This window comes from Gorilla gorilla, chromosome 4 (assembly GCF_029281585.2).
Source record: "Gorilla gorilla gorilla isolate KB3781 chromosome 4, NHGRI_mGorGor1-v2.1_pri, whole genome shotgun sequence".
NCBI lineage: Eukaryota > Metazoa > Chordata > Mammalia > Primates > Hominidae > Gorilla > Gorilla gorilla.
The window spans coordinates 114,555,346-114,583,198 of record NC_073228.2 but is presented as its reverse complement, the minus strand read 5'-3'; the positions used below and the strand labels follow the sequence as shown (position 1 = coordinate 114,583,198).

The window sequence follows — 27,853 nt, the reverse complement described above, 5'->3', positions numbered from 1 at the left end:
CCTGTGTTATTTCTTTATATGACTTCAAGTTACTATCTATTTTCTTTGCAGCCTGATGTACTCCCTTTATTTCTCATAAGAAAATTCTACTAATAAGAAACTTCATTAGGTTTTGTTTATCTGGGAATGTCTTAATTTCGCCTTCATTCTTGAAGGGTAGTTTTGCTACATATAACATTATTTAACCTTTTAAAGAAATTACTTATTTCCAGCATTATAAATACATCGTTTTACTCCCTTCCAGCAAGTTATGTCTGTTCTATTCCTTCTAGAACCAAGGGTCAGGTCCCACACTGGACACCCAAGCTGCCATTTTTAAGACTGCCATGCCACTGAACCACAGAGAAGACAGGAGCCAAGGTAAGTCAAAGCCACAAAGCTTTCCTAACAATAAGTTGCCTTTTTCTTGATTTAACATTCACATAGTTGCTGTAAACTTTTGACTGTTTTCCAGAGTCTGACAAAGTTGGTTCTGACAGTTTCTGGTTGTTTTCTTCTCTTTCCATGGAGGGATGGGAGTCTGGAGCTGCCTATTTGTCATTTTTCTGTTGTTACTCTCCTAGTTGTGAAATGCAGGACAAATCACCTCCTCTCTGCATCTATTTTATTCTTAATCAAACAGCACAACTCCAAAAATGTCATAGGGATGTGGTGAGGAGGCTATAGAGATTTTAAAAAACAGTGTGCAAAAAAGTTTAACTTCACATATTTTGTTGATCTTCATTTCTACCTAAAAAAATATACTTCATCTTTAACCACCAGCCTGAATAGTTCTCTCACATCAGTAGGAGAAAAACAGTGGCTTTATTTCAACATTTTATTGAACTTTTCATATTACACAATTTACCCAAAACATTTAAAGTAACAGTAAGACAAACTTTAAAAAAAAAAAAAAGTCATACAGACAAAACATCTCTAGGTGAGGCAATATGTAAATTTCATTGTCAAATCATGATTTTGTTACTCTGCTATACAACTTGGTACCATATCAATGATACTAAATGACTCAAGAGTAAGACATTATGCATTCAGTTTATATGAGAAAAAGAGATTATTTACAACTACTTGAAAGAGAAACAGAAATGCCAACAACAGTATCATTCAAATTCTAGTGCAGTGTGAATTGTTACCAAGAGATCTTATTTGCTTATATAAATATTGCAAATAACTCAAACCTGGCTATCTTATTAGAAGCTGACAAAGTATGCTTTTCTGTTTCAAAAGATCAGTGGACAAAAATCCTCCACAACCTCAGTTGATAAAACAAATATAAAGCAGCATTTTTTTTTTCATTTCCTGAACAGATGTACTAATACTTAGGTAGAAACACTAAAGCATTTGTACTCAATCAATAAAGTGAATGCTTTGTGCAGTTTTAACAAAGCCGCTGCTAAAAAGACAGTTGTGAGTGGTCAGGTATATCTGCAATAGTAAGCAAGTTCTTACCTTTCCAGTTCTGTATGTTTCTGAAAACACCAGGTAAGGTATCAAATACCCATTTTCAAGTGACCTTGTTTTTACTGTTTCATATTTATAACATCTAGTGCTGAGATTCTGGGGGCTTTAATAGATAACCTTATTAACCTAGATAATTTTTTTTAGAGCCCATAAAATAAAATTGAGAATGGCATTTCGGGAAGGTCTACCTATATGTATTTAGTAAGTTAATTCGTAAGTTCACTTTACATAGTAAATTAATATTTACCAGTTTTTAATTGCTTTCAGTGTACTTGACTCAAATTAAGAAACCCTACAATGTAAGGCAAGTGTATCACAAGCTCCGTGGCCAAAATTTGGCTTATGTAAGAGGACCAGTGGGCCTGTGGAACATTTAATAGAATCTTTTCCATAATGCTATTAGTTCTACTGAATTAAAAAATATTATTTTGAGCTGTTATTATCTTAAGAAGTATAGCCCATTGATATTTGATTTGGTACCCATGTTAAAGAAAAATAACAATTTTAAAAAGGGAACGAGCGTATCTTACAGTTATCTCACTCATTCTTTTCAAAATTCAGTGCAACATATTTGGCTAGCTTAAATTTAAGTGCGTGACCGTTCAAGATTTTGTTTCAACTCATTTGGAGTGGTTGTAAAAAATTATTCATATTTTACTTTCTACATTTCAATTTTAATGTTAATTTGTATTCTCTTTCTCCAAAAAGGAAAACAAGATCAGCCTTATTTGTGTGTGGTTCAGCCTATCGGTCTTATAATTATTCTACAATAAAATGAATTTATGTAACTATTTTCATGCTAACTTCCAAAAAATATCCTGAAATATTTAATTTTTAGCTAAATAAAGGATCCTACAGATTTTCACTAGTAAATACTTGATTCTATTCAGATTCTTTTCTAGAAATTTTTCAAACTTGAAATTTTCTGGTTTACTCTTATCTGAAACTATCCTAATTGAAAACAATTTAAATGCTATTGGTTGGACAAAGTAAACCTTAATCTAAAATAGTCACCATAAAATATAAAATGTGATCAGTGGTGTTTAATTTTATTTTCCCCCTTTTGGTGGAATTTAAAAATGGAAAATGTAGGTGTTTCAGTAACTACACACACACACAGGAGAGATTTGCTACTTATTACTGTTTTTACACTTTTTGGATATCACTTTTTTGTTCCAACAGTACTATTTGCAAAAAGTAACCATTTCTGTGACATTTAGCAAGTAAAATGAATTTCTATTCATATGCATTCTTGGTTGGACAATATCAGTGCAAAGTCACTGTGCTTCAGAGCGCTAAATGGTTCGTGATACAACTGTGATTATTCATGTGAAGAAATGAAACTTTAAAATGTCTAATGATAGAGCAGACACATATCATTTTACTATACAAAGTGCTTAAGCCACCAAATTACATTTAGGAATAGACAAAATGTTTTTATTAAACTGATTAGTAATTTTTTTGCTTATTATATGTTGAAATGTACAAATGTACTTTTTCCCCTCACCCATAAAATACAAGGGCACATTTCCTTCAAGGTTTTGATTTTTCTTCAGTATTCATCTAAAGAAGTTTAAATAAAAGGTGATAAGAATAATTGCTTTTCCCTCCACGTACATCTATTTTGGAAAATAAAATTTAAAGCAAAACCTGAAAGAAAAGAAAAACTAACCTGCACAATGGTGCACATGTACCCTAAAACTTAAAGTATAATAAAAAAACAAAAACAAAAACAAAAACAAACAAAAAAAAGAAAATAAAAACGGAAGCCATTATTTAGTGGTGACTATATAGTAGACAAGAGGCACAAATTCCCAGATGAATTTTAATTTTGTTTCCTCTCAGACAAGCCATTCAGAAATAAAAGGGAAATGAGGTTCATTTAAGTACACAATTTGTAAATGTGGAAACAGTAGTAATTGTCATGATTATTTTATATTCTCTCTTAACAGTGGCTCTAAAAACAGCCAATGATTCACACAACTAGCAAAGCAAACCAAACTTTATAAATGTATGAGAAATTAAGTTGCTAGCACTGAAACACTGGGTTTGGATATGGACGAGGATGTTGTCTCTGACTTGTATCTTTTGGGTACCTTGGCTTTTGATATTTTGATGTTCAAGCAGAAAGCGCATGACTTTGTTTTATGCAATAAGGTGATGTAAGTGTAGAAAATGTGTAGAGATGAAGGAAATTCCAAGTTACATGTGTATACATAAATGGCTTTATAAAATACATATATATAGCCATTAAGATAGTTATATAGGGACAATGCAATTTAAAACCTTTATACTCCTGCTTACAGATTGCCAAGTCTAATCATCCCTTCAGTCTTTTTCAATAATGACATAATTTATTTGCTTAAAGGTAAAAACCTCCTGATTGTATTAAGGACATTAATATACTACACTGTATTAAGGATACTATACCAACATCAATCTAGGAGGTAAAATAAACATTTGGCAAATATTTAAGTCAGATGGAATAGATTCAACTCTATAAAGTTTTGTTTTAGATTTTATAATAAAATTTTGCTTCTGCCTACGATCATGTTTACTTCAGCATGAGTGCTACACTAACTAGAATTTAATAAGTGTTATTTTTATTGAGTTTTCAAATTTGGAAGAATTTTGATCCAAAATATATACCTATGCCTTAAAAAACAAAGTCAAGATAATCAGTATGGGCTTTAGAACCAATTTTACTTTCCAATCCATTTTCTTCCCCAGTATTTCACTTTTATCCCTCATAACTTCATAGCAAATTATCCAGATTATATCTTCCAGACTACTCAGTGAAGGAACCTAAATCTCAAATGTTATTTTGAAGAAGTGTAGAGTAAATAATTTTGGTAATCTGTAAAACAGCTGCATGCAGTGTGTACTGTATTATAACAGCACCAAACCCTTTATAAAAACCAAACACTCCTTCCTCCTGCCTTATGGTATTGATACAGTCTCTCATTCCCTCATATTGTGTATTAATTGGAAGCACTTCATAGCCAAGGTCTGTATTGTCAATTATTGTGCGTGTTCCTTGAATGTGAAGGCGGTGCAAAACTGTTTCCAATGGGTAAAGTATAACGTCAGAACAAAGACTGGCAGCAAAGTTAGCAATAAGTTCTGGAAAATAAGCATCCAACATACTCTGCACAGGGCTAGTGCTCTCAGCTAGGTGGCTATTGTAAGTCTTTCTCTTTAGAATTAGTAGGACAAACTTCTGAATAACTGAGCTGATGATGTAATGAAGAACTCCATGAAGCACCGTAGGGAAGATCAAGGAAAGAAGCGGAAGAAGTCGTTTGCTATGAGGCACTCCCATGCCTATCACTCTTCCAATTCCTTCTTTAACACATTCCAAAATGCCAGTATTATCTCGAATTATCTCACTCTGAAATGAAAATGATGAAATAAGTAAAACTTAACATTTGCTTATTTTGCCACAGAAAAAGGACTCTTTTTAGGTTCCTTTTAAATCCTAACATAGTGATTGAAGAGGGAAACATCCATGATTTGCAGACTTTAACTGTTATCTAGGCATCAGATGTTTTTTCAAATGAAATCTCATAAAATTGCTAGCAGTGAAGTTGGGAGCTAATCTTATTGGAGTAGGGAGACTGGGGAGATGTGTAGGTGGATACATCTCAAGAAACTTCTTAGAACTCACATGGAAAGGCAATAACTATGTAATGCTTAAGGAGACAATATAGTGCTTATAGTTCTTAAACATGTTTAAATCCTGGCTCCATTACTTACTGGCTATGTAACCATTGTCAAGTTACTTAACTTCTCCTAAGCACAGTTTCCCATTCTACAAAAATGGAAATGAGCACTGTCTACTTTTTATGCACAGGGTTGTTGTGAATATTAAATGAAGAAAGGCTTGGCACTCAGGAGTCACTCAATAAATGTTAGTCTTATTACCACCTGCAATGTCTGCTTTTGTAGAATTTTGGGGATATGAATAAGAAAGTTTGATACGGATTACCGAGGTATAGATAGATAGAAAAGAACTTGCCAAAAGGCACTTTGGCTGCAGCAATGACTGCAGAAAAGTAGCAGATGAAATTTATAAGGTAGCCAGGGGCTATATCATGCCTTAGAGACTAATCTGTAGACTTTGGCTTCTAGTCAGATGGGAAATAACTGGTTGATTTTAAGCAGAAGATGGACATGACATACTTTGTATTTTGAAAGGATACTGGCTGTTGTGCAAAGGAGGACAAGATCAGTTGAGAAACCAGTTCAAAAGTTATGGAATGATTCCAGTAACAAAGAGATGATGGTGGCTTGGACTAGAAGGTGGCAACAGAAGTAAAGTGGTTCAATTGTGCTTTTATCCTAAAATCAAAGTCTATGGGAATTACTAGTGAATTGCATTTGGGGTATGCAAGAGAAGGGTCAAGGATAACCCCAAGGTTGCTGTCCAGAGGAAATGGGGGAATAGCACTGCCTTTTATTGAGATGAAAAATTGCCAGAGTAGCAATTTGGTGAAGATCAAGAGTTCAGAAATGTTACGTAAATTAACTCCAAATGGAGTTCACAATAGAAATTACAGAAAAAGGTACACAATGGACCTACAGATGGTTTCCAACTTACGATGTCTCAACTTAAGATTTTTCGAATTTATGACAGGTTTATTGGGATGTAATCCCACTGTGAGTGGAGGAGCATTGTATTATAAATGTGGGAGTCTTTAGTAAATAGATGATATTTAAAACTATGAGACGACAATGAGCTTGCCTAGCCTTCTAATCCATCGTCCTACTTCTGACTCTGACCTCCTTCCCACTCCAGTTTATTTTTAATGTAACAGTCAAAGAGATCCTAATAAAGATGTAAGTCAGATCACACCACCGTTCTGCTCAAACCTACCAAAGACTTTCCATCCTTCTCAAACAAAAGCCCAATTATTACAATGATTTACAATGTCCTATGTAATCTGTTCCCCTCTTACCACTCAGGCCTCATCTCCTGCATTCCCCCTTGCTTACTTAGCACCAACCATAACAGCTTCCTTTCTACTTCTTAAGCATGTATGATACAACACACACGACACAGTCCCACTTAAGAGTTTTTGCACGTGCTTTCCCTCTAAATAAAATTCAACATTTGCTTATTTTGTGCTTAGTTAGCACCAGCCATATCGGCATCCTTCCTACTTCTCAAGCATGTATGATACAACACACATGACACAGTCCCATGTAAGGGCGTTTGCACTTGCCTTCCCTCTACTTAGAATATTCTCCCAAATATCCATGTTGATCTTTACACAAATGTCACCTTCTCAGTGAGACCTTTACTTATCTTCTTAAAAAAATATTAACTGCCCCTCCCTACCCATTACACATCCTATTTGCCTTCCTTGCTTTATTTTTGCTTTCTTTAGCAGTTAATCGCCATGAAATATACCTTTTATTTAGTTGTTTATGTCTACTTTCCCCATAAGAATATAAGTGCTATGAGAGCAGAGCATTTTGGTTTTGTTTGCTGTTGTATCCCCAGGGTCTATAACAGTACCTGATACAGGCAAGTACTCAATAAATAATTGATAATTTTTTTTTTAAAAGTTTAGCAGTTAAGATAATCTGAAAATCTGAAAGGTAAAGTGATGTAATTAAAACCTTGGTTTAAAACTATAATAATAAGTCTGAAGTTGATTTTAGGGAATATGAGTCAATATGAATCCTTAATCAGTAAAAGGATATATATAAGTATTGCAACTTGAAAACAATCTTGTCTGAGTATTGACTTTTAAAATGTGGAGACTAGTACAAGGATTTCTTTCTTTCTTTTTTTTTTTTTTTTTTAAGACAGAGTCTTACTGTGTCACCGAGGCTGGAGTACAGTGGCGTGATCTCAGCTCACTGCAACCTCTGCCTCCCGGGTTCAAGCGATTCTTCGATCTCAGCCTCCTGAATAGCTGGGACAACAGGTGCCCACTACCACGCCCGGCTAATTTTTGTATTTTTAGTAGAGATGGGATTTCACTGTTGGCCAGGCTGGTCTTGAACTCCTGACCTCATGATCCGCCCACCTAGGCCTCAAGGATTCTTAATGAAGAAATAGATAACTACAAAGTTCATGATGACTGGGTAATTATGAAGGATGAAAGAAATGTAAAAATAAAAAACTTTCCTAAAACAAAAACTAAAGTTTTGAATCTTTAGTGTGAAGATAACAATAGTATCACTAATGTATTGCCAAGGAGAAGAGGTTCTACAGGAAGCTAATTTTTAGAAGGATAGATGAGATTGTTTTTATAAGTTGAGTCTGAAGATTTAACTCACGTGAGATTAGAGCTAATGATTCCTGTGAATAAATTAGCTCTTTCAGAATAATGAGTATAGGATAAAAAACAGAGGGTCAAGGATTGAGCCTTAAGGTATAAGACAAGAGATGGCAAAGGCATTATTGAAAAAAGATGTTCAAGAGAGAGAAATCTAAAGCAAAAAGATTTCTAGAAAAGCAGACAAAAGAAATCAAAAGGAGTTAGCAAGTGGAACTTGAAGCAGGAAGCAAGGAGTAAATACTGGGTTAAAAAAAACACATACACAGAAAAAACCCTATCACATAGTGAGCCGGGCACTTATATAAATAACTCATTCAATGTTACACTTCAGTTATTAAAATACTATTCACAATTTATGGATAAGAAAATTATAAAGGTTAAGAAATCTGTCTAAAGTCCCAGGTCTAATTTAAGCAGAGAAATGTGATAATGGGTCTGTCTCAAGCTAAAAATTGTTTTCCCCAATAAATCATTCTGCTTAGTTGTTTTTCCTTAAATAATTACCTTCCTGACATTTTTCCCTTATCTTTAAAATGAGGCTATCTCATACAAGTGACAACTCTGTAAATTCTATAGCACCATACAAAAATTCATCATTTATTTAACACAATGCCAAATGCAAGGGGAAGGGAAAGTATTATTTGGGTCGCAAGACATTAACTTCAGTTAACTGAAGTTAGTTCTAACAGAAATAATAATAATAATAATCATAAATCAAAGATGAATGATACAGCCAGAAAAGAAACAAGGTAGAAAAGAATAATTAGAAGAGCAAAGGCTGATCCAGTGGGAGTTTTTACAGAGAGGGCACTCATATATACTAGAGAAAAGAATATGCTAGAGGATCTGATGTGGAAATAGAAGACAGGTGTACAAATAGTTGGATTTTGTATACAGGTGAAGTAAAAACTACCTTCATCTTACAGTTTTAAGTGTACGAAGGAGGGTAAGACATTTAATTAAATGTACTTGAAGCGCCACCATGTGGTTAGGAATAGTAACACAAGCAAACAGAATTTAAAGTGCTAGCAGAAAATTGCTTCAGCTTTGTAGTATTTACCACACCTAATAGTATCAAATGTTACTTAAAGGCATGTTTTAAAAGAATCCTGTCAGCAAACTACCTGTGGGGACAACCTGCTTCCTGTTCAGATGATTATCCATCATGTTTATTCTCAGGTAATTATTAATTTACTGTCCAGTGATAAGCCATAACCATCTGAGTTGTATGTAAGGGCCTTAAAAAGTTTATAGATTCTTTGTTTTCAGAGCAAGTTATAGGCTGTGTTCTGAGATGTCTAAATGAAGAGTACAGTTGCCTATGGAAAGGAAAAAAATAATTAAAACTAGAAGTGTGACTTAAGATAGCAATGGAAATGTACAGACAAGCAACATGTGATATAACTGTGATATTTATAAAATAAATATTTTAAGACACAGTCTTAAAATTTTCTGCTGAAATGTTAGATATCTACAATATACTGAATAGTCAAAAAACTATTCTTAAATAAAAAAAAAGACAGTAAAAAAAAGCTCACCTGCACTGTTTCAATCAGACTTGCTGAATAAAAAGGCATTGCCACCACGTAAGTTAGGCTATAGAAATTAAAACAAATTTATCAGTATACTGAAACAAGATGCTTATACTAAATTTTTTAATATCTGCTTTAATATGTCAACATAATTTATAGTCAAGCTAGAATAATCTTTTTAAGGTTTTCAACTATTAATACCTACAGCCTAAAAATATTAACTTCAGAAATCTGTAACATAGGATGCTTTATTCAACAGAGATGAAAAAATCAAATGATAAAACAAAGATAGCCTGCAAAGAAAATAGATTGGACTTCCACCTACACATAGCTAATGCAGCCTATAAATCTAAAACTTAAAATTGAGGATGAGGGATCCATTCCATAGTTTGCCTTTTTAGTGATATTTGAGAAAGTAACTTTTCTGTTACTATCCTCTTATATCAATTCCCAGATTTGCCATCCAGCAGAGTTAGGCCAGTCTTCAATGGTGAGTGAAGTCCCTTTTATTATTAAAAAAAAACATTATACAGCTTTGCAAAGTTGTTTCCTATCACCACCATTTAGACATAGTAATATTACAACTTTGCAAGCCTGCAAAATATAGTTATTCAAAATAATATGAAGGTGGGACTTACCTAACCCTTATGGGCCAGGTCCTGGCAAGTAGTGGTTTTCAAGGTGAATGGAACATCACTAAGTAATAATGTGCTGGAATGTCCCACTGAGGGAGCCAGCAAGCTGGGGGATTTCCAATTCACAATCTTCAAAAAAAAAGTTAAAAAGTGAAGAAAATTCTAATCTACAAAAATGGTTACCGTTGTAAAATCACTAAGTGCCTTCAGGACTACATTTCAATGTCACTAAGGTTTTTTGGGTTTGCTCATCACCATACAAATACATTTGCATCTCTGATTAACAATAAAATAGTTATACTTTCTTTGAAAATCTGGGTTAAATAAATTGAAGACCTATGCTAACTTCCTAAGAATACACACACAAAATTAGTCTGTGATTCCAGCCTTTCTAATCAGGAAGATTTATTTTAAAGATAATATATATTTCAGGATTTATTCCTAAACTCTGTGTTACTTTGTCCTTTGAAGTTATAGTCCCACCAACATTTCACTGCTCTAATTTCCTTCTCTACAGTTATTTAATAAGATTTGTTTCCAGGTCTAATACTATAAAAATTAGTGAAAATGCCCAATAAAAATGCCATTTTTTGATACTTACGATTTCAGTAGAAGGTGTTCTCCTATTTGTTTAGGACTCCATTTATGTAAAACCTCCCTAAAACATAAAAATAAACTTAAATAAAACAAAAGCCATGTTATTTAAAATATCTGGAATTAGCCCAATTTTCAAAACAGTAATCAACTTCTAATTTTTTTCAATCTGTAGGAGAAATATATTCTAATGGTGAACATTTTCTTTTCTAGAACACAGTGTAAACAACTGTGATTGTTTGAGAGAAAAAAAATACAAGGTGTTTTCATATGTGCTGATAGAAGGGGCTGGCAGAGAAGCAAGAGGCACAACTGATTATGAAAGTAAACATGAGAAATTAAAGGAAGAAAATTAAGATGACTGGTTAAAAGAAAGAGAATAGATATGGAAACAAAGGACAGGATTAAAAAAGGCTTTACAAAGTATATAAGAATGAGAATTTTTTTAAAAAGTTAAGTAACTCTAATGCAGGCTGACACATTACATTTATGTAGTACCTAATTTCTGAATTATCTTTACTTAGTACAACTACATAATTTTGTGACCATTATATTCTATTATCTTTGTGAGCACCTACTAAATGCCATGACTATGCAAAGTGCTTTGCATGAACTATTTCTAATCTTCATAATAACCTTATTTTCTCCATTTCATAGATGAGGAGATAGGATCAGAGGGGATTAATAACTTATCCAAAGCCAAGTAACCAGTTAGTGTGGAACTGTGTTCTAAACCCCGGTACTCTCTGCCTGTACTGCCTCTCATCTTATTTGATACAAAGAAGAATCTTGTGAGATAAGCAGAGCAGATATTGTCACACTTGTCTTACTGATGAGAAAAATCAGGGTCAAAAAGATCACAGGGAAATGTTCAAAGGAAACAGGCAAAAATGCCAGGTCTGGAACCAAGGTCTAGGATTGTGTGCATTCTGTCTGCTAGTTTGGTTACCTTTGGAAAACAAGAAAAGAAAGAAAAAAAAGGAAGAAAGAAAAAAAAAGAAAGAAAGAAGGAAGGGAGGGAGGGAGGCAAGCTCAAATGAAATAGAACCAAAGGTGAAAAAAGGGAGTAAGTTCTATCAAAAGAAAAGTCCAAAAAGAGTCAAGATTATAGAGAGTAAAAAAAAAAAGAAAGTAAATAAGAAAAAAAAATGAAAAGGCAGGGGAGATAGAAGAAAAATGAAAAGAAAAAGAGAAAAAAAAAAACAGAAAGGGAAGTGCAAAATAAAGATAAGACTTGCTACCACCAGTTCCTCTGATGGAATGGGTACTCATTCCATCATGGCTACAGCAGGAATCTAGAAAAACACTTTCTATTTCACATGACTGAATTTGAAAAACAACAGCATATACATACATCAGAGACTTTCAGACAATAGAGCAACTACCCCCGATTTCTAAGACCTTAGAGCACCTTCTGGGCCGAACTCTGATTAAATTACTATTAGGATATTTATTTGGCCTGAACAACACAATGTAGCTGAAATCATATTATTCAATGATTAAGTCGAAAAATATAAAAAATAGATTAGGCCTCCCATCTTACTGAAAGTTACTTTATGATTATAAAACAAAATACGTTACATGCTTTGTAAATCATCTTGGCACAGCTAATACTCATGGCCTCACAAAGTATTACCACAGTTTATGACGACACCAATTTTAAGTATGAAACTGTGGTAAACACTAAGGACTGGGTAGCCTCCCCTTTAAATACAATGCCAATTCTGAGTTACCTCCCCTTTGATGACTACTGCCAATTCTTAAGATCATTAAGATAAAAGGAGACTTAAAACCAAGTATTTAAAAAAATGCTTTTGGGACTCTTCCTTGTATCTGTTCTCTACTACTTTATAAAATGGGTAAAATTTACTGTTACAGCTCTAGAAATTTAAATAAGCATACTTAAAAGCTTCAGTCACTAAACCTTTTTATAATTCATTATCAAATACCAAACATGTAAATATATCTAAATTAACTATTTCCAAGCAAAAAATGCCCTCCCTAATGAGCGAAAAAATTAATAAAATTTATTCAATTACCTTGCTTTTCTCAAAACAGTCTAGTTTTTCATTTAACAGATCAAAACACATACTCCTATGCATAATCAACACAAAAAAGGCAATAAAATTCTAAAATAACTGTCTCAGCAGTCTTTAATTTTCAAATGGTCAAATAGCTATCCTAATTAAAAAAAAAAAAAAAACTTACCCCAACCTACCCTAAACCCCTCATCTTCCAGTTACCTCTCTTCATCAATCCTAGTCAGAGCCAACCATCTAAACTTTCTGTTTCCACGTCTGTACTTTCCCACTCACCTCTGAACCCACTTCAAATTAGTTTCGAACAAAAACAGCTCTTGCCAAAGTCTCCAATAATCTGCACGTCATTAAATCTGATGGACATTTTTAAGTCTCTACCTTATTTGACATTTCAGCAGCCATCAGAGCCTCTTCTCTCCTTGAAGCACTCTTTGCCCCTGTGCTCCACTAGCCCATTCTGTTGGTTTTTATCCTGCCTTCTGGTCTCTCCTGACTCCTTTTCAGGACCACCTTTCTTAACCCAGCCACCCCTTGTTGGAGTTCCTAAGGTTCAGACTCTATTCTTCTACCATAGTGTATCCTTCTTCCCTAGCGATGCTCATATCTAGGGTTAGAGCTTCAAAATCTCCCATATTAATTTACCTTCAGTTAAGAATTCTTTATATGCCAGCCCCATATCATTTGCCTACAGACAACTCCATCTGGATATGATAAAAGATCTGAAAATGCACTTGTACTAAAGTCCAACTTAAAATCTTTCTTTTCTACTTAAACTCTTTCAGTGTTCCCTACTCAGGAACTGTTAATTAGAAAGGAAATCTATTGAATTTGAAGAAGATTTCATTGTGTTTAAAATAACATGTGTTTAAAATAAGCAAATTCGGAGGGAACTGTTGGAGGAAAACTACAAGATGTTTACAGTGGTATAACCACAGATGTGTGATGAGTCAAAACTAAGTTGGAGTTGAACCAAATGGGTTTTGTGAGAGACTGAACCACACAGGTAGCCTTGGTTACAGGAACTCCTACCTCACGTTAACAGTATGAAAAAAGCCACACGTAAATTAAGTAAAGGGTACTGTGGGGGTAGAACGACACATGGTTTAACTCACTGCAACTGGGAGAGAGAACAGGGAAGGGTTTAGCAGTAGATAAAGAGATCACACATGATGATCCTGGGTAATATATAATTTGTTAAAAAGTAATACTACTGAGAAATTATAAATTTGCTGACTTAATGAACACTAGAGATCTGCTGTTTTTCTATTTGATTTGATCATAAACTGTATTTAAAAACCCCTAAATATTGGCAAATCTGTACTATCTCCCCTGTTCTACCTAGTAAATGTTACGCAATTAAAAAACCCCAGGCTAGGAGACCTCAGAGCTCATCCTCCTCATGTAGTAGCTTCTGTGAACTGCTTTTAATATTTTGTGACCTTGTTTGCTCCTTCTTCTTCCCATTAATAGGATACAGAAACAAACTCTGCCTTCTTCCCATTAATAGGAAAGGTCAAATCTGCCCAAAGAAGAATAAATAATTTTTTAAAAGATATTCACACTATACTTCAAAAAAACAGCTTCATTTGACAACTAGTTACACAAGCCCAAATACAAGAGGTCATTCTTGATACTGCCTTCTCTTTGATCTACCATTCCTAAAGCATCACCAAATTCCCTCAGTTTGACCTAAGTATATTTCAAAACTGTTCACTTACCTCTATCTCAAAAGATACCACCCTGATCTTAGCCACTATCTTTTCTCACCTTTATTATTGTAATAGAATACTAAGATGTCTCCTTTTATTCACTTCGGTCCTCATGCAACCTTTTCATCTACAGTCACAATGACCCTTTGAAAACAAACCTGATGTCACTGACCTTACTGAACCTCTTCAATATTCTTAAAATGGCCTACAGGGCCACACATGTTCTGGCTCCCACCTGCTCTGTACCCTTACCCTTGGCCAGAGCTCCAGCCATGTGAGCCTTCTCTCAGTTACACCTGAATTCTCTATGCTCCCCACTGCAACAGCATTTTTATACAAACTGGTATGTACCTCCTAATTACCACTCTGATCTACCTTAAGTGTCATGTTACTAGGGACACTGTTTCTAGCCCTTTAATACTTTCATGGAACTATATTCTTTTGCTTCAGAAAACAAATTTCAATTTGCAATTATTCATTAATGGAATTATTGTTCTTAGTGAATGTACTTTTATTAGATTCTGAGCTTCCTGGCAACAGTTACCTTTGTTTATTTTCCTCACTGTAAACCCAGTTTTCAGCACAGAACCTGGCACATAGTAAGTACTCAGGAAATGTTAGCCAAGTAAATGAATGAATTAATGAGTGGGGCTTATCACCAAAATTATCCAAGTAGAACAATGCAATAGAGGTTACTATTTTGTCTTCTTTAGAAAGATTCAAAATGATGAAAATATATTCCCACTCAGTTGACATGTCTGTCTACTGAGTAAGAAAGTTAGATGATAAAATTTTATAAAGTCCTATGCCTTCCCATTCCTATTTTTCTTTTTTCTTCCCTGTAGCCTGAAATTAATGTTATTCCTTCATCTCTGCTTTAGAGAGGCAACATTACTTGCCTAAGGTCCCAGAAATAAAAAGTGGAATAGCCAGGACCTGAACCAATAGTGTTCTGGTTGCAAATATAGTCAACCCTCCATATCCATGGGTTCCACATACATGGATTCAGGCAACTATGGATTTACAATATTTATTTTAAAAAGGGATAGTTGCATCTGTACTGAATGTGTACAGAGTTTTTTTTTCTTGTCATTATTACCTAAACAATATAGAATAACAACTATTTACATAGCATTTACATTGTATTTGGTATTACAAGGAATCAAGAAATGATTTAAAGTATACAGGAGGTTGTATACAGGTTGTATGCAAATACAACACCATTTTATAAAAGGGACTTAAGCAACTCTGGATTTTGGTATCCACTGGGGGTCCTGGAATCAATCCCCCACAGATATGAGGAACAACTGCAGTGAATTTTTTTCACTCTACCAAATGGAATTTCCTGCATTTTGTTATTGTTTTACAGAATTGTTTGTTAGAGAATTTCAAGAATATTTGACTATAAGTACTAACTTGGGATCTTATCTAGTGATATAAAAGCAATAAAGTGAATAGTTAGCCAAATAAGGAAATACAGATTTTTAAAGAATAAAACAAGAAACTCTGAGCTGCCCAAATGTTGCTGACCTTTCTAATCTTTGTTTTGTTTCAAACGTTTTAGCAAAGCTTTACTTAAGGCACTTCAAGACTACGAGGTCCTTCAAAAGCAATCACATTGGAAAAAAGCTTAATATCAGTTTCTCTTGCTTTCATTTCCTTCCCTATAAGGACTAAATCCCAACATTGGGCATATGCGTTACACTAGTAGCTATGCCTTCAACTATCTCACTTCTTTAACAATCCAAAAAATTCACCCTGCCAGAGAATAAATTTGGATTAACAAACCATTCCAAAGCCTTTAACATTATTGATAGGATAATATACAAAAATATAGTGCTGATATAGAAAATGAGAGTAATGCCAAATAGCACCTTAAAACTTTCTAATTTGCAATACTACCTATTAACATTCCTTTCATATACTCTTTGTAAGATTCCTTTGTTACCCATCATTGTGACTGTCCCAAATGTGTATCATTCCTCTCATGCTTTTCTACTACAACCCCAATGCTTATCATTTTTTCACCAAATAACCCTGTATCCTGCTTCACAGAGAAAAGAGAGACCCAAAAGCAAATTTACATAATTTCTCTACCCTCTCTCTCAAATGTATCTACACTTCTAATTCTCCCATTTTTGGTTTCTAGAACATGATTGTCCTACATCTTATGCTATTTCCAATTTGTCTGAGGACCTCTCTAATTTCTCTCATTATCTCCCCCAACTACCCCCCCTCCCACTGCTCCCACACACACACGGCACACATGTATGCCTAGGATTCTGTCCTTGGTCCATTTTATTCACTTAATCTATGCTTTCTCCTTAGGTGATTTCATCTATCCTAAGTTTCAACTGCGACTTTTATGCCACAATACCCAAAGCTCTGCCTGTGCTTCAATTTTCTTTTCTTTTTTTTTTTTTACTCTGATCCACGGTTCCAACCAAATATTAGACATGTCCCCCTCCCTCGATGTCTTGCAAGAATCTCAAACTTCATTTATTGAAAGATAAATTCTTTATCTTCTTCCCTACTCCAACTTTTTCTTCTTGAATTCTCCATCTTGGTTAACATTTTCCAATCTAGAAATCTCAGTCACTACTGACAACTCATTCTCTCCTATCTCCAATTACCAAGCTAACATAATGACCATCAACTATACTTCAGAAATATCTAGCCAGCTCATCCCTTTCTGTTCTGTTCCACAGTTCAGAACCTTCTCAGCCTCACCTAGATTATTACAATAGATCTCCATAAATCTGTCTATACTACTCCATTTATTTTACACTGCCATTTGAATATATCTTGATCAGAACATCTATATATTAAAAAAAGAAACATATTCCAACCCCATAGAGAATAAACTTAAAAAGGCACAATCGTATTTTAATGTAGCACCTCAGCTTCTTTTCCTAATATTCCATTTCATACATACCCAATATTCCAAACATAAGACACTTCTTTTATTACCTAGACTGTCCAACCCCATGACATTGGACATGTTACCCCTTCTTGCTTACATGTGTCTCCTTCATTAAATGAATACTTAAAGAGCGGGAATTGCTCACATACCCACATTTGTTCCTCAGCTGGCAGTTGCTGCACATAGCAGTAGAAGCTGAAAGATACATCTCAATAGATACTAAGCCAAGACACATTTTCTTTATCACATACTAATTTAATAATATATAATTAATTTTATTCTTTGTTTTTTCTTTTAGTTACTTCAGACAAGTTTTCAGATTCAAGGTATTTTTTATTTATTATTAAAACAATATAATAGGGGAGGGATGGGGACAAGGGTTGAAAGCTACCTATTGGGTATAATGTTTACACAATTGAGAATTGTCAGATGAGAGGATCATTAGAAGTCCAAACTTCAGCATCACACAATATACCCATGTAACAAGCCTGCACATGTACCGCCTGCATCTAAAAACACATCACCACATGAAACTAATACTGAAGAAATGCTAAAAAAGGTACCTTGGCAAAGGTGTAAATTCACTAATTATGCCTTCTGCTCCAAGTGTGACTCCCTGGACAATAAATGTACTTCCCATTCCTTTCCACAGGGCTCTAGGTCCCTAAATTGAACAAAATTCATGTTATTTCTGTTAATACCTACATCTGAAACACAAAAGATCTTAATAAAACTTGATATTGTGTAGATATTTTCCAATAAAACATTATTCTAATAGAAATATTAGTAGAGAACTACAATTAAATTAATTATATATCATTTTAAAGTTATACTTAGGCCAAGAAGAACATTCCTATTAATTAAAACCCCTAATGATTAACTAATTTATTAAATATCCCTAATATCTACATATTCAACTCCCTACTATTCCTGTCCTGTGGATGACACAAGGTAACTTGAAACTTACATATCCACAACTTAACCCAATCATACTCACTCATACCACACCAATTCTTTCCTTCTCTGCTGTATTTCCTATTTCCCTAGATAGCAGCTTCATCATCCTAGTGTCCAAACAATGTATCTAGATACATTTTTCTCTCACTCTTCCTATCTAATCAGTCCCCAGGTTCTAAAAATTCTACTCCCTTAGTATCTTACAAATCCATGCTCTTCTCCATACTTAACACTATTACTTTATATCAATTTGACTACAAGTTTCACTGTCTCTGGTTTTGCCCCTTTGCATGATACCATCAGTAATACTCCTATTATTTATCTATATTATTAATAGATATACATGATAGAATTAAAAAGAAGCAATAGGGTATCAGCTGAAAAGTCTGTCTCCTTTTCATCCCAGTCCTCAGCAGCAGTTTTAAAATTTATCGAGATAATCCATGCATATACAAGTATATCTGTGTGTGTATGTTATAGAAATATTTTTGTTTTGCTTATTTTTAACAGGTAGTATTATCTTGAAACATAAAAAATATCCTGGCGATCATTCCACATTAGTATACACAGAGCTACCCTCTTATTTTTAAAGGTTACAAGGTGTTTCACCATAATATACCATAATTATTTCACTGGTACCCTAGTGATGGACATTTAATCATTTCCAGTCTATTATATGCAATGTCATAGGACATCCTTGTGTATATATTTTTGCATATATATGTGCACATCTATGTGGGATAAGTTCCTGGAAGTGAAAGAACATGTACATTTTAAATTTTAATAGATATTGCCAAACAATCCAAAGGTCTTCAAGATACTTTGGTCATAGCTAAAACACCTTCAACAGTACTCTTGTAGCTTTTAAGATCTAGTAGTGTGCAGTTCTTAGAAGGTGCTTTAGAATCTGGATCCTGCTTACTTCTCTGGCTACTTTTTCATCTTTCTCTTACTCTTCAACCCCCACTTCAAGCTCCCATTGTACTCTATTAAATCCATTCCCAAACATTATGATCTCTCTTTGTCTTCTGCCTTCACACGTCTACTTTAAAAACCTTTTCTCTATCCTCATCATGAAGAGTTAGACTTCTCAACAAGAAGCACACGATTCGGGACTTTCTTTTCCCAAAGTTTTTCCCAGCCATACGCGGTGCCCAAGCCCAGTTTTGATAAGGTACTTCTCTTTTGTATTCTGACAGCATTCTGTACTTCTAATATTGCCTTTATCTTACTGCAGCACAATCTTCAAAGATTTTGTCTCCATGAATAAATATGAGCCTCTTGATAGCAGAGACATCATCTTAGCACAGCTCTTTGTGGTTTTGCTAAATTAAATTGTACTTTTGCTAAATTAAATTTTGAAAGATTCAAAAACACATCGTTGTGCTACTTTAGTTTTACTACGACAGTTAAGATGTTTTATTGACCAAATTGAAAGTAATTATTCTTGCTTTAATGATTACTAAGCCCAAATGACACTTATATAAACCTTTAATAGAATCCAGACAAAATTCTCACCTGAGTTTTGTTGAAACTGTACATAATATTGATGACTGTAAATGGAGTGAGATGGTAATGCTGAGCATGGTAATTAACCTGTAAAAAAGATATTTCATTATTTTTTTCTGTTAATGTTTTGTCAAGAAATAACAGAGCCATGAAAGATATATGGTGGAATTGCAGTATAAACAAAAGTTAATTCCAAAGTCAACATAAATTACACATAAGCAAAATTACTCTTAAAAGTGCTTTAAATAACCTATTAAAAGTACAGTATGTATGGTTATATAAATACAATCTGAAGACCATGCATAATACACACAGTACTGTAGACTATATAATAAAGAGGGTCTTATTTGATATTTGTTTTGCCTTAAACAACTGAATTACATCTCCCAACTCATGTTCATTTTAGGCAAGCATTTTTCAAAGTATACGTGGCAACTGACTGGTATATGAAATCAATTGGGGGAGTGTCAAAACAATATTTATTATGTGAAACAGTAAAATATTAGAATGTATTACATTCTAATGGTATTATTTCATAAAACATTTAAAAATAATATATTTGTTACTTATATGTAATGTATCCATTGGATCTCCATGTTAATATTACTACAATGTAAAATATATATCTGAAATACACTGTTCTGTGGCACATACAGTCAATGCTATTTTAATGGTATTTCTGTATACATACTTTTCAGTGCTAAGCATGAACAGATTAATTTATAATGATTTATACTGTTTTGAACTCTAACAGCTAACAAATATAGGAACTTTACAGAGAAAGTGGGTTATAACAGGACGGGCGCAGTGGCTCACGCCTGTAATCCCAGCACTTTGGGAGGCTGAGGCGGGCAGATCATGAGGTCAGGAGATCGAGACCATCCTCGCTAACACGATGAAACCCCGTCTCTACTAAAAATACAAAAAATTAGCTGGGCACGGTGGCGGGCGCCTGTAGTCCCAGCTACTCGGGAGGCTGAGGCAGGAGAATGGCGTGAACCCAGGAGGCGGAGTTTGCAGTGAGCCGAGATCATGCCACTGCACTCCAGTTTGGGCAACAGAGCGAGACTCCGTCTCAAACAAACAAACAAAAAAGTGGGTTATAACAGAGTTTGCAAGTGGGGCCCACTGACTCCTGAGGGCCCCATTACCCTTTCAGGGGCTTGACAAGTTCAAAATTATTTTCCTAGTGATTACTAAGATATAATTTCCTTTTTTCACTGTCTTGACATTTTCACTAATGGTACAAAAGCAATGGTAGGTAAAACTCCCAGCTCATTAGCACAAATTGAGGCAGCACCATCAAACTGTATTTTCATACTTACAGTAATTTTTCACCTCATTTACCCATAGGGAGAAAAAAGCAACCTTCATATAGGAATATCCTTGACAATGAAGTAACAAAATGTTAATTTTATGAATCCTTGACCTTTGAGTACACATCCTCTTTCTAATTAATATCCTGTGTGTTACATAAGGAAGTAAGATTGCTGTCATGAGGAAAGCACTTGTATGATAGAATTGCAAGCTAAACTAGCCACTTTTTTCACGGAACATCATTTTTACTTAGAAAAACTCATTGACAGACTATACCTATTCACTTTCAGGACAGACATATTTTAAAAAATAAACAAAGTGAGATTGTTGATTAAAACAAAAATAAATAACAGTATTTACTGTCAATGATAAGTTTGAATTTTCAAGTAAAACTCAGAATTTTGGAAAATCTATATGCATTGTCAAGAGCTGACAATACTTAAAGACTTTTCTAGTGAGATCAGTAGTATTTTTAATGAAGATGATTTTTTGGTATTTTATAATCAAATGTTTTAACAACAGGAAGATCTATGTAACTCAATTGGTCAATATTTTTCAAATAACTTATGCACAATTACATGGAATCAGGCATAAGTAAAAATATCTATTCAAGATGCAGTATAGTTAAATGGATTTTTTAATGTAACAAAGTATAAAAAGTTCACTAAAATGATTTCTGATTTCACATTGCAAATAACCTTTAAGAAACTACCACACAGTGAGTTTCGGTGCAATTGCAAAGAATACCCACAATTATCTCAAAAGAATATAATATACTCCTCTCCTGCTTTCAACTACACATGTGTACAAGACTAAACTTCCTTACTTCTTTCAAAAACCATGTGATTCAACAGATTGACTGCAGAAGCATATGAGAGAAACTGACTCTCTCCTATTATGTCAGGTATTAAAGATATTTGCAAAAATGCAAAATAGTTACTTTCATAAAAATATATAATCTTACTAACAGGTGTTATTATTTTAATGAATTATATAGATGCATTGAAATTTTCCCAATTTTAATTTCTGAAATGGTAAATATCAATAGATATGACCAACATAAACCAAAGTTATTTAGGATCCTCAATATTTTTTTAAGACTTTAAAGAGGTTTTGAGACCAAAAAGTTTGGAACATTTCACATGAAGTAACAATTACCTGGTTTCATGTCATTTATGTGAGTTCTGCCCTTCATATTAGGGTCAGAAGTATTGCTTCAAAAGATCACAGAAATTACATTTACCTGACATTGGCGGCGTAGAACAATGCAAGGATGTGCCAATACATTTTCTGTAAAGAGACTATATAAAAATAATTTATGTATATGTATGTCTACATAGAGATAAATTAAATTTACAACATGTATCTTTCTGAAATTATTCTTGCCTGAAGAATCATGCATTATTTTATGTTTTCCATTCTTAAAAAAATTAAATAGATCTTTAAAAATGTCTAGAAATGTTTGCAAATGATTCTACCCATAACAAAATTCAATATGAAAAGAATGAAAACCAGATCTGTATACTAGTAAATAAGGGAAACAATACATAATATATAATATTAATGTCTATAGTATAAGATGAAACTAGATCTCTATGTTTAATGTGGGAAATGGCACATCAATTAAATGGCATTTAATGCTGCAAATTATTTCTTTCAGAAAATGTCCTATGAACAAAATTCCTATCAGCAGAGTCATTTGATCTTCATGAACCCCATTCTAAAAATGTTTGGTTTTGATGCACTTAAATTATAAGGTTTAAGTATAAATTTAAGTATAAATCTTAAATTATAAGATTCTTAATGACCATGTTAATTGACTAATATTTATGTATCAAATATTTATTTTGAGAATGTGCCCCACAAAACAATTACAGCTGTGGGTTTCAGGTCTCAAAGTGACATATACATACATGTGCACACATATTTATATGTAATAATAGTCTATCAAATGAATCAAAGCTTTAAGTGTAAATATTGAAGCAAAAAACAACTCCAGCAGAATGGAAAACACAGATTTTATTTATATTGACATTAACACCCTCAGGTTTAATTATGCAAATAAGGTGTTTTTCTTCGTTAAAGTGTTTAAAATAATGATCATTATGGCATGAAATGTAAGCTTTGTGCAATTCCAATATTTTTGAAAATGGTATTCACTAAGGATCACAATAATCAAGACTAAAGGATTTTCTTAAAATAATCGTTAGATATAAAAAAAAGTAATGCTATCACCAAACGCTGATTATAAACAAAATCTAGATGCTATGCTGCTAAATATCTTGTAAGCATTAGAATGTTTAGAAAGAAGCCTCCATGCACAATTACTTTTTTGATGGGAGACAGACAGATTACATTTCATTTTATTCTTTGGATAGACCCATGAAAAGAATGAAAACCAGATCTGCAAACAGGTAAGTAAGGGAAACAATATATAATACATAATATTAATATCTACAGTATGTATAAAATGAAACTAGATCTCTGTATGTTTGATGTGGGAAATGACACGTCAATTACATGGCATCATTAAATGCCATGTAATTTTTCTTTCAGAAAATGTCCTATGAAAAAAGTTCTTATCAGCAGAGCCATTTGATCTTCATGAACCCCATTCTAAATTATTATTTTGATGGGAGAGAGATAAGATTACACTTCATTTTATTTTTTGGATAGACCCATGAAAACAGTTACAATACTCATTACAAAATTACTTTGTGTTTATAAAATTGGATGACTAGTCTATCCTTACTGGAAAAACTATCAAATTATATATTTTAAATAATGATCTTTTTTTTCTGCAAAATATTATTCAAAATTTAAGCTGCTGCTTCAAAGAAACAACCTAAAGGAAGCAATAATAATCATTTAATATTACAAATTAAAGAAAAACTCTAAATTAAATAAATAAAAGCTTTAAATGTCTTTAGATAAAACATTACCTTGCAAGTCCAATACCAAATCCAGCAAATCTATTCAGCTGTTCTAAAGTAAAAAAAAATGGAAATAAAAGAATAAGATTACTGATAACCAATTACTGACAATTTAGATTTAGTCTCAAAACAATTTTAAAAAATTTATTTTATTAACGTGCTGTTCATTTAAACCTCAAAGTCAAATTCTGGTAGGGGCCAGGGAAATAATTTAAATGAATGAAGGACTCTGCTGGGGTCTGTGGCAAACTGCAAGGTGTAGAGTCTTTAAAGCACAATTACGCTTTCACTCCAATTCATTGTTGCCACATTAGAGTGTGGGCCCAGGGTTTTGAAGCTGTAATTTTTTCAAAAAAAGATATTCTCATTTTATATAAAAGCTTCCAATTTTAAAGTCCTGGACAACTATTTCAAAAACTGTTAACACATTGTCTTGGCCTAATGAAACAAATATCCGGACAGAACCTAAGGGCTACCAGTTTTCAGCTTCTGATTCCAATCAAATAAAAAATTTTCCATGGTTGGCCGCAGCTGATATTCCACCTGCGACTTTACCTCTTATGCTGTAAAACTAGTTATTCACTGTTACTGACAGAGAGCACTTTATTAAACCAATAACTACAAGTAAAGCACCTCTAAATTATTAACTTGAAAGGGTACTTAGGGATAACCAAAATGGGTAAATACAGCTCTCCCCCATCTCTTCAAGTTTTAAATAGTTTGAGGCTAGCTGTTTAATTAATTGGAGTAGGTTACTGGATACCTAAATGCTACTACAGATGGTATGTCTGTTATGTTACTGGAAAAGTTCACAGCTGGAAACATTCCTATGCATATGTCAAAAGAGAAAAGCCTTTCTTCTTGACTAAACTCAAAGTCATAGTGGTGAACTATTACAACCCCAGGGGACCAGACATCAAATTCTAACTATAATACAATATTCACAAGTTACAATTCTTTCTCTCCTCTTCTCTTTCAAGTGAAGCAACTGCCCTCACTATTCCCTTTCAATCAGAACAAGGCCACCTAAGCATGTTCCTGGGAAATTACGCGGTTTACCCTAGAAAAATGTATAAGCTAAATAGAAAGCTTCTTTTACCCACCTACGGTACTACCTTAGATTTTACCTTTTTTTTGTTTGTTTTGAGACGGAGTCTCGCTCTGTCGCCCAGGCTGGAGTGCAGTGGCGCGATCTCGGCTCACTGCAAGCTCCGCCTCCCGGGTTCACGCCATTCTCCTGCCTCAGCCTCCTGAGTAGCTGGGACTACAGGCACCCGCCACCACGCCCGGCTAATTTTTTCAATTTTTTAGTAGAGACGGGGTTTCATCGTGTTAGCCAGGATGGTCTCGATCTCCTGACCTCGTGATCCGCCCGCCTTGGCCTCCCAAAGTGCTGGGATTACAGGCGTGAGCCACCGCGCCTGGCCTTACCCATTTTGTATGTATAGATCATCCCCAAATAGCAACAGAAAATGCTACTAACATTTTCTGGAAGGTGTTAGGAAGGTTTGCTCTTGTTTACTGTGTAAGTCTCTTAGGTGTCTATCTTTGTTGCAAAATTAACATTCACCCACCTGTTAAGGCTGCAAAGTAAACCCCTGCTTATGTCAAGGAACTCCTCCTCATTGTAACCACCAAAGCATAACTTTAAACCGGGAGGAGTCAAAAAGCTAATTGTATGACAATTAGCTAGGTAAGTCGTCTATCTTTCTTCACATCCTCATTTACTCACTAGACACTCGTTAGGCTATTCTTCTTAGTTAAATATTATTGTACTTCCAAGTCAAAGTCGAGGAAATAAGAATAAAGCTGATTTCTACAATAAATTTAATATTAAATAATACCATTAATCTATTATTCTAACAATTCCAGGAGAATAGAAGGAGGTAGCTATTATTCACATTTTATGAATAAAAAACGATGTTGAAAATATCTACATCATGCAGTGTTGCAGCTTTTCTGACATCCCACGGAGAATAATTATGTCATGATTCCGAAGTCCTATCTTGAAATTGTATCAGTGTTTCTAACTTTTATATGTAGTTTTTAGGTCAGCAGAAGGAAAGCAGAAAGGAAAATTATAGGAAGGAAACTTTCTAGACTGGGGATCTGAAAAGCAGACAAAACTCCTGTGTTTAAAAAGGAAAAGGAAGGAAACTTTCTTTTTTTAGCCTATGTGTCCCATACAGGATTCTTCTACACATCTTAAAGATGAGAAAACTGAGGGCTCACAGAGGTTAAGATGTTCAGATTACGAGTGGCACAACCAAGTTTGAACCCAAGTATGCTTATGCTGAAAGGCTTCTCTTTTCAGAACACAAAACTACAAGTAAACACATTAATTAATTAATTAAATCAAGAAAATAGAGCTGCCAAAGTGAATCAGGTAACACTAAATAATCCAATCTCCTTTTTAACTCAGACCATCAGTTGAGACACCAAAACCTCTAAAAATTCCTGCTATGCACCCCATAGCTAAGGCAGATGTCTTTTTTGGAGTTGATCCAGGAGAATTCGTTTGTGAGGAAGAGGAGGCCAGCCTCAGGGGCAGAGGACGAAAGGAGGGTAAAGGGTGTGGCGCGCGATAGGATGAGAAGGAACAGGAGGCGGGATCCTCTGCGCCGCTTCCGGGGTCTGCGGCCGCAAGCCGCGGCCCCAGTAACCCATCATCCCTGTGTCGGTCCCCATGCTTCTCACCACTGCTCTGCCCCTGCACACTGCCGCCGCCGCCACTGGAAAAGGGTTCCTCCGTGGGGCCTTCGTACGGGGTGGAGGTGGTGGGCACGCCGTAGGGCGGGCTCTTCTCGCCCCAGTGCAGGTTGCGGCTGCCGGGGATGTCTGGGGGAGTCGTCACCCAGTGGCCCAGGTCCGACCCGGTGCTGAAGGATCTTGCAGGGAAGGCGCCGCCAAAGCCCTGCTCGTCCCGGGCACCACCCCGGTAGCCCAAGCCATCAAATCCGTCCGGGCGCCGCGGATGCATCGCAGCGGGGGCAGGATGACGCGAGCCCGCCCGGAGCCCACCACCACCCGGGCCACCACGACCTAAGCCCCCACAGCTTCCCGTCGGCCGCCGCCGCGTCCGGGGGAAATTCTGACAACCGGAAGTCACGTTGGAAACCCGGAAGTCTTCGGAGCACGTGATTATAGCCTCTTCCGGCAACCATTAAAGGGCACGGTTGCTAGGGAGACGCGGCGGTAACCTAGACCTTGAAAGTTTGTTGTCGTTAGGGAATAGGTGGGAATATGGTTGTGGGATTAATGAAACACAGTACCAAAGAGATTCCAGAAAGAGAACTGGTGTAGGAATAGGGCCTGCATGGAAGGAGTTCAAAGATGCTTCTTGGAGGGAGCCGATAACCCGCGGGTGGAGCTTACCCGGTGAGATCCCGGCCAGAAATACCCCATGTCACAGCTACGCCCCAGATCTCAGTGTTTTCTCACGGGACTGGTGCCTCGCCTGCTCCGAGGAAGCTAGTAGAGGTTGGAGTTGTGGAGGGTTAATAACGTTCCACCTAGCTTTGTCTCCCGCACTTTGGGTTTTGGATCAAATCTATTGAGAGATATGGTACCGCCCAGTGAACGCGAAAGTACTGTGGACCACCAGAGCAAGCATTTTAAAAGTTGAAGTGAACGTCGGGGGTGAAAGAAACCCACGTACTCGAATACAGCCCTCCTGGAGTTAGGAATTATGCGTTTTCCTTTTCTAAGGCTGTAAAGAAACTATAGTTTTCTGTCGTATTTTTTCCTGATGTGTCTAAATCACTCAGGGCATTGAAATCCCAGTTATATCGTTCAAAATTGGGACCTCTAATTGAATAACTGAGAGGACTACTGTAGAGGGTCCCATACTACCTGTTTTCATTAGCTCCACGGGCTCTTGGGCCAGGCTCCCTCCCCAGATCTGAGGAAGATTTCCATGGTTTCATCCTATGTTCCTTCAACTTGATGGAAGCC

The 27,853-nt window shown here is 35.1% G+C and overlaps 2 protein-coding genes across 9 annotated transcripts in view; one reads left to right on the top strand and one right to left on the bottom strand.

Moving 5' to 3' along the window:
• Window positions 1-803: 803 nt before the first annotated feature.
• On the bottom strand, window positions 804-27,853 carry SLC25A46 (solute carrier family 25 member 46). 2 transcript variants are annotated; one of them, XM_004042336.4, is made up of 8 exons: window positions 27,752-27,853; window positions 23,909-23,951; window positions 22,210-22,267; window positions 19,659-19,736; window positions 17,747-17,847; window positions 10,520-10,576; window positions 9,290-9,347; window positions 804-4,849 (listed from the first exon to the last, which is right to left on the bottom strand). In XM_004042336.4, the coding sequence occupies exons 1-8, from the start codon at window positions 27,759-27,761 to the stop codon at window positions 4,271-4,273; spliced, it is 984 nt and encodes a 327-aa protein (XP_004042384.1). In that variant the 5' UTR covers window positions 27,762-27,853; the 3' UTR covers window positions 804-4,270. The 2 variants fall into 2 exon arrangements, with proteins under 2 accessions (XP_004042384.1, XP_018883674.1); XM_019028129.3 differs by lacking the exon at window positions 27,752-27,853 and adding an exon at window positions 26,597-27,030.
• TMEM232 (transmembrane protein 232) overlaps window positions 26,994-27,853 on the top strand; it is a 324,485-nt gene continuing 323,625 nt past the window's right edge. For all 7 annotated transcript variants that reach the window (XM_055387542.2, XM_055387541.2, XM_063706702.1 and 4 more), the window contains exon 1: window positions 26,994-27,277. The gene's annotated coding sequence lies outside the window, so the exon portion shown is untranslated. The remainder of the gene's footprint in view (window positions 27,278-27,853) is intronic.